At 42.2% G+C, this 11,929-nt stretch overlaps 1 protein-coding gene across 1 annotated transcript in view; it reads right to left on the bottom strand.

Moving 5' to 3' along the window:
* Positions 1-11,929, bottom strand: part of F5 (coagulation factor V) — a 60,379-nt gene that overhangs the window by 43,801 nt on the left and 4,649 nt on the right. The window contains exon 3 of the mRNA XM_011371732.2: positions 7,119-7,241. Within this exon, the coding sequence (XP_011370034.1) occupies positions 7,119-7,241 (123 nt within the window). The remainder of the gene's footprint in view (positions 1-7,118; positions 7,242-11,929) is intronic.

The raw sequence follows: 11,929 nt of genomic DNA, 5'->3' as shown, positions 1-11,929 counted from the left end.
TGAGTCCTGACTGACCCCTTCAGGAAGGTCACTGGCTCTCTGATCACCAGTCCCCACTGCACTTACATTTTTCATTGAATTACCCTCCTGGTTACTGCAGGTATCTGAGTTTGTGACCCTTGTGCTAGTAAAAAGCTTAACATGGGATTCTGTTGTATCTATTTTTCCCCAAAAAGGTAGTTTGATATTAATAACCAATATTTACTATGGGCTGGACTTTCACTCTATTGATAAACAAGGTTTGAGTGTTAAAATTATCAGGACTTGAAAAATATTAAAAGCTTAAATAACTTCCTGTAAGTAATAATATTCCAGTCTAAATCAACAAGAAGGAAGCGTTTATGAGAAAGAGTCTCTGCTAATAAACAGGAAGGATTATCTCTGCAAAGTTGCAAAATAGCTTTTGTGGCAAAGCATGAACAGGACTGATAAGGACAGTCACCCTCTCGGGTCAAACCTTGTCTGTTGACAGGAACTTGCATGGTCAGTCGTTGACTAGGCCTGTCCTGACTCGAGCATGCCGGCCCTTAGTCATGGCTTCGTGCTTTGTGGCCTCTAAAGTTAAAAAATGATGTTTCTGGACACAATACTTCTACTGCTCCAGGTGTTAAAACAGCACAGGGGATCCCTATAGCAGAAAACGGCATTCTCTCCATCGCCTTCACGAGTCTCCAAAGGACGAAACGTGATTACTCTTTGTAGAGTGAGAGAGGACTTTTAAAGTTCTTCCTCTCTTTGGATAAAGGTGTGATCATCCTTCAGATATCAGCTTAAATGTCAGCTTACTCATTCCCTGATCTCTGATTATATATATCACAGTATAGAGATGTAAATGTATGCATATCATCTATGTATATATGTATAGATACACATATATAACAGCATTCGTCACAGTTTTCATTAAATATTTGATATTATACAATTCATGATACTTTCTCCTGCTAGAATGTGGGAGAAAGCACATGAGGTTTGGGGTCAGAACTGAAATTTCTTAGTTGTACCACTTGCTAACTGTGTGGATTTAGGAAAGTTTCTTAACCTCCCTCTTAGCCTCAGTTTTCTCATTCATAACTTAATATAATCCCCTTTCTAGGAATAATATTACCCTTTTTTTTGGTTATGAAGACCAGAAAGAATTTGCAAAATGGCACCTAACCAGTGTTATGGCGGCCTGTGGTAATACACTTCAGTATTGGGGTTATTACTTTCCAGCCATTTTGCAGTTGATACAGCCTCTTTCTGTATATTTTACTTCTAGTAAGATGTATCTTAAGTGTTCCTGAGTTCTCTTAGCAAATGCGAGAGAGATTGAGGTGGCGATCTATTCTAAAGGTGTTAAAACCTGCTCATAAGCTTAGGTAACTGCTTACAATCACCAGTAAAATTAATAAATTTCAGAGCAAGGGGAAAGTAACATGCAGTCTCTACTTCCAGTCCTCAGTCCCTTGGTTTAGTTCAGTAATCATCATCACCATTATCATTATCATCATCACCATCATCACTGCCGTCACCATTGCCATCACCATCATCACTGCCGTCACCATTGCCATCACCATCATCACCATCATCACCATTATCATCACCACCATCACCATCATCACTATTGCCATTGCCATTGCCGTCACCATCACCATCATTATCATCATCTGTGTTCCAGACTGTATGCTAGTCACCAGAGCACAAATGTAAAAAAGAAATAGCCTGAGACCCTGAGGGGCTCACAGCCCAGTTAACAGTAGGGTACATGCTGGTGCCCTAGTTGTGGTAGATTTCACCTCTAGATTTCTTCTAGGACCACTTTAGTGGAGATGCCACAATTAGAACACATTGTTCATCTGTGAGAACCAACCAATATAACTATCTAAGAATCACCTAACAGGCTATGACACATGCTACATATAGCAGCATAACTGATTTTCTAATGATGTCAAATTTATTTTTAAATGGTCAGGGTTTCACATCCAGGTTTACTTGAACAAATAGTAGTTTTTAAATGTCCATCTAGTTAACCAAAGTAAATTACTGAGAATTTCACATTCATATATTAAAAATAAGATAAATTCCAAATGATCGAATGAATGATTTAATTACATTTACTATACTACTAAAAGGTGAATCATGGGCATCTTGAAACAAATAGAGATTTGTACATGGGGTTAGATCCTGTAGTTATACTTAGTGAGGATTACTAATGAGATAGTTTGGGGATGACTTTATCAATGCTTTTTCTTTTTTCACTTCAAAGGATTTTATTTAACCTTTAGTCTAGAAAAAAACAGGCATGTCGTGTCTTTGATTTTGCAACCTACATAATTAAGGTGTGAAATATAAACAGCTATTTAGGGGAAGCAGGTGTGAAATGCATTTTCGGTAAATCTAAGTTTGACTTTGCAATCCAAACAAGTTAAAACTCAACTAAAAAGAGGAGAAATGGACAGGAAAGACTTTTATGCTGGTGCACAAAGAGTCCTTGTTCTGCTTCTCGATAGAATAAATTCTATCGCTTCTCGGCCTTTTGGCCAAGATCAAGTGCAGACTAAATTCTTTGCAGGAGGGCAGCCCTTCATTTTATGTTTTCTCAGTTCTGTCCACTTCCTGCTCAATCCACAGTCAGCTTTGTAATTGGTTTACTCTTGTCTTGATGAACTAATTACTTGCCAAAAGGCTCTCAGTATTTTTTTTTTTTTTTTCAAATGTAAAATGATGGGGACCAGCTTTGGGAAAGAGAAATTACATAAAGAGCCACTTCGGTCACTCATCTGAGTGCTCATTCATGGAATCCTCCCTTGTTATTTTTTTGAACAGCTCTTTTCCTCTCCATTTAATAAACTTAGTGAATGCTTCAGTGTGCATTTAAAGATTCAGAACATTCTTTTAGATGTTCTAATTTAGATAATGAGCAAATTAGAATGTCGATGTTTATAAAGAGCCTGGTACCATTGCACAGGGCATACAATCTCTTGAAGAGAAGTTCACATTTTTCAGATTAATGAGAATTGTAATAGTAGCCATAACTGTTTGTTTTACGTATTTATCATATACTCAAAGAAGTTTCTATATGAGGCCAAAATATTCAGATGAAAAGTGAAAAATGTAATTGCCTACATTATGTCAAACATTGGAATGCTTTGAGAAAAACGAGAAGACTGTTTTCGCATAGAGAATTTGGCAACACTTAGATGCAAAGAACAATCTCTGGTGGAAATTTTATTTTTTTATTTTTTATTGGGAGAGTTAGCTTACCAGCAGATAGTTGAATATTACAGAACCAATTTTCTGGTGTAATGCTTATAATGCAACTCAGATACTTAAAATGAGAATATAAATCAAATAAAAGGATATTAAGATTCACTCTGAAACAAGTTTTTAAAGGTAATTGCACAAAGAACTTCAGAGATCTTAATGGACAACAGAATTTGCTCGAAGTTTCCGCATTACAGTCAGTGAATGTTAGTTACAGGGTTCTTGAAATTTATCTTCAAATCAAAATTCTTTTAGTGATAGAAAGTTTTAAAATGATTAGGTATGGTTGCGGCTGCAGTTTAAAACATATTCCTATTAAATACATCTCTAAAGGAAACGTCCTTGTAAGCACTTTTACAAATCACGATTTGTCTGTCCTGTTAGCAGGGTTACTCGTCCCTGCCCTATGTACCCTTGAGGTTTCTCTGGAGAGGGCGTGCGGCTGGGGGTGGTTGGGAAACACCAAGCTGTTTATGTCAGATGCTGCAAGTTTATGGATGAAAGGCCAGCGTGAGACTTCCACACTAAGTACAGTAACGACTTCCTGGCCAGAACTCAGATTTCCAACCGTCTGAACTAAAGCATAGCCAAGAGTTCAAAAAGCAACAAGGCTCCTGGGTAACTCTGGTTAGAAAACGATGTGCAGAATCCAAGAATGGAAGCTCGGCGTCTTTACCTGTAAATCATGCCATAGACAATGGAGGCTTTCATTTCGAGTCTGTTTACTCTTAGACTGCATGCAGTGTGAACGTTTTGTGGCTATCTGTAAAATCTCACAGGAGACTGGAAGTAATGGTTTAAAAAGAAATTAGAATTTTGCTTCTCATTCTCTGTTTTAAAAGGGTGTGGAGAAGTACAACATTTAGAAAAATTCGTACCCGAAGTGATTAAAAGACAATATCTTAGACACTTAAAGAAGTAAACCTGAAACTATCTGGAAAGTGTAATTATTCGAAATGACTCATTCCTTATGTGCTCTGGATAACTGAGATTTTCTGTGCAAGTTTAATTCATTCTGATATCTAAATTCGATGGGAGAATTTTCATTTGAGTAGACATATAGTGATGAGCACTATCCAAGGCCAAGGCCTTCATTCAGTGTAGGCTTCTGGGCACAAAATGTAATGCCTGCACTATAAATAACCACGAAATAACCCCGGCAACAACAGCTATCGTTATTGTGTGCCATTTATGTGCCTAGAACTTTCCTTATATTGTGACTGATCCGGGCGATAACTTTAGATAGGAGGCATTGCTGTCCCCATTTTAAAGATAAAAAACTGAAGGTTAGTGGTAAAGAAAATTGCCAAAGTTTATTTAGGATTCAAATCGAGGACATTCTGTCTCTAAAGCCAGCATTCCTTCCACAGCTATCTTTTCCTTCTGGCTGATGAGAGCAGGTCTCCAGGTCCCTGGTGGGGCTCGAGGATCAAGTCCTAGATAAGGAGATTGCTGTCTAGGTTGGCTCCTCTGCTTCTTAGATCCAGCAGCCGCACAGGCGAGCACTGAGTTATCTCTCGGGCCTATTATTGTCTTAACCTCCCGGCATCTATCTCTCAAATATCTCCCCCTGAGGTAAAGAAGTCTGGATTCTCATGTAGCTGGCTCAGCATGTAGTTAATCTCCACTCCTAAAAATATCATTCAAACCACCGAGGGAGGCTCGAGGTGAAGGTGAGCCAGACACGAAGGAGATGTTTTATTGTAACTCAGAAGACACAGTAAAATGAACAGAGGCTTGTCGTTGGCCATGAAGAATACTCTCTCTCTTTACTAGATTTGCATCTCATTTCCAAGACAGACTTTGTCCCCACCAATCTGTAATTACCTTTCTCAGATTCATGCAATCAGGGGCCAGTGGAAGTGGTGGGAGTCCTGTGAAGGACTGGTCATGACTGACTGCTGGCTGCGGGGGAGCGTAGGGCCAGGTCAGCAGTAAAGGGAGGGGGACAGTGTGGCAAGGTTCACTTCCTGTGCAAACGGCCCCGCTTGAATGCAAAGTCCGTGGCACTCACCTCCCACATTTGGAATGGAACCTGCATGGGACATTCTGAGGGTTCTTCTATCTGGCATTATGGTGCTGAGGTCCTGACACAGTCATCTGGAAGGCTCATCGTAGGTGAAGTGCTTGCTCTACGTCACTGTACGATTTTAGGAACGTACGAGAGACCCCTGTGCATGCCACCTCACCCAGAGTCCGGCCAGATGGCCTTCTTAAGATGCCTGCAGTTTCACAGTTAATGCCTCATTGCTTTTCCTCAAGGCAAAGTTTAGGCGCTAAGGCAAATACTCCTGGGGAGGGTAGTTCGTTGACCTAGTCTCAGTCCTTTTACCGTAGTCAGAATGAGTTTGACAGTAATTTACACAGGAAATAATACATGTAAAAGTCACTTTCTAATTCATAAATTGTTAGCCAAATATTAAATTATTTGAATATTCAAATTTTTAATTGAGATGTAACTGACATATAACATTATAATTTGAACACATTTTGATGGAAGAATCACTTTTATCATTATAGCTAATATTGATCAAATACTTATAGTGCCAGCATTGTCTAAGACTTCATGATAACAAACCAATACGAGGTATGTATTATCATTCCCATTTTGCAGATGAGGAAGCTGAGGCACAGAGAGGTTAAGTAACTTTCCAAAAGTCACACAATTAGTAAGTATCTGAGCCAGGATTTGCAGCAGGCTCAGGATTTCTAGCTCCAGAAACACTCTCCTACTCAGTCACTCTCTGCAAAGGTGCGGCGGCTGGAACACATGGGGGAAAGACTTGTGAATCATGAAAGGTCTAAAGTTATTTTTAAATGTTATTATACTAACATCTGTTACAATACGGATACAATTTTCTTATATCAGTTCCCAACAGAACTCTGCTCTGCTTCTGGTGGTCTGGACACCAGCATAACAGAAATAATCAGAACAGTATCAACAACAGATGCTTACTAGCCTGTGGCCGGTGTGGTCACTTTCATCACCATCATGTTCATGATCTTCACTGTCATTGTCATCATTATCCTCATCGCCGTCATCTATTGAGGGCTTACTAGGTTCCAGGAACCATGCTTAGGACACTACCTAAATGATTTTATTTATTCCCAAAGCAATGTTATGGAGTGCGTATAACCATTCTCATTTTATAGATGAGAAAACTGTGGCTCAGGGATGCTAAGGTCATAGAATCAGAAATGATACAGCTGGAATTTGAACCCAACTCTGCTTTCAAAGCTTATGTTCTTAAGCACTTCATGATGTCCAAAATTTGAAAACTACTTGCTGCCGCCACCACCACCACCACAAAATACTACTTATTTAGTGTTATCTATATGCCTGGCTATCCTTCTGTCTGTCACTATTTCAAACTGTGGCTCATGAGCCAAGCCCAGCTAGCTCCCTTTTCTTTGTAAGTAAAGTTTTATTGCAATGCAGCCATGCTCATTCACTTACACGTGTATTGCCTATGGCTGATTTCGTACTAAGAGGTGGAGTTGAGTAGCTGTAACAGAGATCTCATGGCCCACAAAGCAAAAAATATTTACTCTCCAGCCCTTCCAAGAAAAGTCTGTGGACCCCTGCCTCAAACCATCTTGCAACGTATCTGTGATTATTCTTATTTTACAGATGAACGTATTGGAATTCAGAAAGATTAGGTAACTTGCCCATCCAACAGTTAAAGAACAGGAACCTAGCGAAAAACTGAGGTCTAGATAACTCTAGAACTTTTTCATTTTCCTCTCGGAAACTTACAAAGACAACAATTTTCATAATTACCAGTTGCAGGAAAGGAGAGTTCTTTGACATGTTAACAATGGTGCTGTAGAGTTGTACCTTTTTCGTTGTCAGAGGGATATGAGGTTCCTCTTACCTTCTGAGGCTTTGCTGTATGTAACCCCTTGAGGATGGATGCTTAAGGGCTTGCCTGCCTTATTCTTAAAGTGAACTCTCATGGTGTCTCCAACTTCGGCGTATAAAGTGGGCCCAAGGAGTCCTACGGAAGCAAGAAATTAAAATATGTCTGTGTTCAGGATTACCAAAGACACGGCTGCTATGCAGAAACCGACCGACCGACCTACCGACGGTGCAGAAAGCCCGTGACGGATTGCTGTCATCCCTCCAGGCCCTGAGGTTGACATGCTCGTCTTAATCTAGAAGGCTTTGCCAGCTCATTACCTCTATATTACATGCAATCAGATAAAGACAGGAGGGTAGAAAAACTTGCCTTGGGCCGAAAGCAAGTCAAGAGAGTAGGAGAAACAGTTCTGACCATGTCCACCCCATTGTGACCCAGTGTCATTCCTTAGAGACTGCCGCCGTCTTTGGTCAAGAAAAGAAAGATGTTTGTGATCACTTGTGCAGGGTGATGCGAGGGTGGGCAACTGGCTGCTTGAGATCTCTCTGAGGTGGGAGACCTCTGGTCCTCCAGTGAAGTAAGGGCGAATCACACAGTTCTCTGGCCCAGAGGCAAGTTCGGAGTCCCTGAGGCAGGAGTGAGCTGGATGCTTCCAAAGGACACTAAGAAACACGGCTGGGCAGAGTGAGAAGGCTCGGGGTAGGGGCGGGTGGCACGAGGCCCTCTGGGCCACAGGAGGGACTTTGGGTCTTCTCAGTGACACAGGAAATCATGAGGACTTTGTGCAGCACAGAGACATGTTTTAAAAGTTCATCCTAAAAAAAAAAAGACGAAAAGTTCATCCTGGCTGCTGTGGGGTGACAGGAGTGGAAGCAGGAGACCAGGTGGCGTAGAAAAGAGCAGTACACTGGGTTGGCGAAGTGGCGAGGAGAGGTAGGATTCTGGATGTCCCGAAGGCAGAGCCTGCAGGGGCTGCTGACAGGTCGGACGTGGCATGTGAGAGACACTAGTCAAGGATGGCCCCAAGGTTTTAGATGTGAGCAACTGGGCAAATAACGTTATCAGTTACTTCAGTGGGAAACACAGTGGGGACAGTGGGTTCGGGGTACAGAAACTAAGACTAAGATTTCACTTACTACATGCCAGGCACTGTGCTAGGTCCTGGGGCCACATGGGTAAATAAGACACAGTTCTTGTCCTCGAGCTCACAAGGTAGTTGGCAGTGGTGATGATAATTATAAGAGGCCTCCCACTTATTGACTCCTTAATATGTTTGAGCACTGTGAGTCCTTATGTTGATCCTCCCAACAAATCTTTAAGGTAGATATTAAGATCCCCATTTTATATATGAGGAAACTGGGCCTCGGAGCATTTAAATATCTCGCCCAATATTCTACAGCGAATTAGAGGCAGACCCATGACTGAAACTTCAGTCAGTCTGACTCTAGACCCTGAGCTTCTAACCACCTCTTTATATTGCTCCCCGTCACCTCTTAGTCATTCATTTATTCATTCAATGAATATTAATTGGGTTGCCACATTATCCTAGGGGACAGAATTGCAATGGTGAGTGAAATCGATGGCTTCATAGAGCCCCTGAAGGGAGCAGGGAAGGTGGCTTGCCCAAGGTCAGTTGGTGAGTGGTGGTGGCATTGCTGGGACTGGAATTCAGGTCTGTGGACTCCTGAACCAAAGCTTTCTCTACCACCTTCCACAGGGCAGGTCAGACGCCCACTTTCCTGGAATGGTCCCAATGTCTACACCATTTGTGACGCCTGGCCACATCTGACTCCCCTGGCTGACCCCTCTCTTCTGGCTGCTATGCTCGGTCCTCTCTCTCACTGGCCACTCCCACCTGCCCAGATGCCCAGGAGCCCAATAGGGTGCCGACTCTGCTGTCACATTGTGCTCTGCACTTTGCTGCCATGTTCATCTTGCTTCGTTGATTTGTTTGTTGGCATCACATGGCTGCAAATGCCAGATGCCCAAAATAAGTCTTCCCAGTTATTTGAGCTAATAAGACTTCTTACTTCAGTGAATGGTTTGGGGTATTTATTTAGCCTCCCTTTCCATTTCTTCAGAATTAAAGCATAACAAAGGAATGTTTTCATAAATGCAAATCAAATGCCATCATGCATGAAAGCAAACACATGGCTGAATGTTTGAGCTGCTGTTCAGCTTCTCCAACAGCCAGGTGTCCTAAGACCTTTCCTCCTCTCTCCTCAGTGCTCAGAGCCAAATTGGGGGAAGGAGTGGCCTATCCTGGATTACCAGGAGGGTAGCACAGCATGTCCCCAATTTCATGCGCTTTTAGAGTTGGAAAGGACTACAGGAGGCCCGCTAATCCAGTCCCCCTGCTCAGGTGAATAATGCATTACAGAAAACGGGGCAGCCCATTGTTGCGGCTTTTTAAAACCCCTTCAGGGACAAACGTTTTATAATCTTCCTTGAAAAGATGCAGACACTCAAAACAAACCATTTTAAAGCCCAAATTCATTTTCAAGAATTCTACCTGTCCACACATCCTCAAGCCTTGCTGGATGGGCATCTGTCTTCAGACCTCCAGTCCTGCAGCTTTGTCTCCATTGCAGCCACGGGAAGGCCTGGGCTCACGCTGCCCAAGTGGGCACATGGCTTGCTCAGGCTCAGCTAGAATCGTGTACACCAGATGAGTGGAGCGGGAAATAGGGGACGACGGTACAGTGACACAGAACGAGGCCGGGGATGAGGAAGGCCACATTCAGTGGCAGTGCTCCCATTCGACACTGAGGCTTTTCCTTTCCACTAGATGTTCCACCTTGTGTCATCTACTCTCGGGACACAAAGATGATTACAAAATCATCCCTGCCCCCCAGCGATTCATACTTAAGCAACTTTGGGAGTTTAGGAAGAAGCTGCGTAAAAATGTATGTAAAAAGCCTCTGAGTTCATATAAAACAACTCTCTAATGAGATACACAGGGGTTGACCGAAAGATAATGTTTTGAGTGCACAGGGCATAAACATAAATCAACTGTCAAAGTTTACTTCTAATTAATGAGGTCGAATCAGGAAATCACTACAAAAGTTAGTCATCTCCAAGGATTTTGATCACAGTACACTCTTCAAAAACTACCACTGCCTCCTTGTTGCTTAAAAGACCGTCTCTAGCCTGGCGCTGGTCCTTTCTGTCACTATGGCACTCAGCACAATGGCTTACACAGCAGACATTCAAATTCAGTTAACTTGGCAAGAGCCGCAAAGGCAGGGCTCCAAATATGGGCCAAATTCCTCTTTCCCAGGCCTGATGAATATGTTAATTGGCTCATTTTCCCTTTTCCCACCTACGATTTAATTTAATTTAATAGTTCTTAAGTACCTATTGTATGTACTAAGCTTGGAGCAGGAGCTATGAAAATGAATAGACTGTGATAGAGGATGGTGGATCTTTTAACTTCCTGCCCACACCGATAAACTTAATTTTACTAGTAAGCTCACTGCCTCATCCCCTCGCCCAGCCTGATGAAGGTAGAGTCTCTTCTATGTTGGGTTTGAATCCCATCACTTCCCGTTTCCTCCGACTATGGCTCCGTCAATTCTCTCTCAGGTGTTTTGACCCTCTCCTTTCCTACTGGATCCTTCCCTTAGATATTTTAAGTCACTGTATTCTTTTTCTGTAAAAACTTCAAAATATCCTTGAACCTCTTATTCCCTTCCAGAACTACTCTGTCTCTCCTCCCATTTGGAGCCAAGCTTCAGGAAAGAGTTATCTATAAGTTTCTCCTGCTTCTACTTCCTTATCTTCCACTGACTGCCATTCCACTTCTGTTTGCCAGGGGAAGCAGCGCCAGTGAAAGCAGGTGAAGAGAGGGTTTCAAGAAGGGGAGCATTAAACGTGCTGAGTTGGGAAAGACCTGGCTGTGGAAAAGTTGGAAAAGAAACCACTGGCTGTGGCATCGAAGCAGTCACAGGTGTCCTTGTTAGAGAGTAAGCTCAGTGGACTCGTATCAGAGCGGATCAGGGAGGGAAGTAAGGAGAGGGAATGATTTGGGAGGGAATGAAGTGGACCGTTCACGTGGAAATGGGTAGGGAAGGAAAGGGAAAGGCAAACAGAGTCGAGGCCAGTTTTTTCCTAGATAGAGGTCAACCGGGACACAGTTGTGTTTTGTTTTATTGTTGATGATTTTTGACTGGAGGGAAGGCTCCAATCAAGGAAAGATCAAAAAGAAAGGGAAATCAGAGGAGACAGGAAAGAATGGGCTGAATAGAGAGGTAGAAGAATGAGTCTGGGACAGGTATCAGGTCTTCACCTGGTTTGGGGGAAGGATGAGTGAATTATTGACAATGGGACCAATTGGAGGAAATTCTCTCTTAATGGCCTCCCTCTATCATTCCTGTGACATATGGTACCATATTGAAGATCCCAGAAACTCATTCAACCTACTTTTCTTAATTAAAGAAGAGATGATGAGAAAAGATTTTTCTTTACAAGTGATAGCTATTGTATGTATCATACAAAAACAAACAAACAAACAAACAAAAAACAAACAAAACAAGAGAAGAGATGGGAAAGATAGATGCAAAAGAATCAACCATACACAGCTCCTTTGAATGGGTCTAGGGAGCCAGACAGAAGCAACAGAGCATCTGTTGAGGCTCATGCGCACTCATCAGCCTGACCATGAGCTCCAAGAAAGCAGGCCATGAGAATGTCTGATCTGCTGTGGCATCTGCAGCACCTAGTTCAAGGCCCCGCCTGTAGCATGAACTCAATAATAGCTTGTTAGATGAATGAATAAAAATTCAAACACTTAGAAATTCTTTTTAGCCTTTCAATCATGACTAAAA

Source organism: Pteropus vampyrus, unplaced genomic scaffold (assembly GCF_000151845.1).
Source record: "Pteropus vampyrus isolate Shadow unplaced genomic scaffold, Pvam_2.0 Scaffold194, whole genome shotgun sequence".
NCBI classification, from domain to species: domain Eukaryota; kingdom Metazoa; phylum Chordata; class Mammalia; order Chiroptera; family Pteropodidae; genus Pteropus; species Pteropus vampyrus.
The sequence above is the reverse complement of the archived record's forward strand: the minus strand, read 5'-3'. Positions and strand labels throughout refer to the sequence as shown.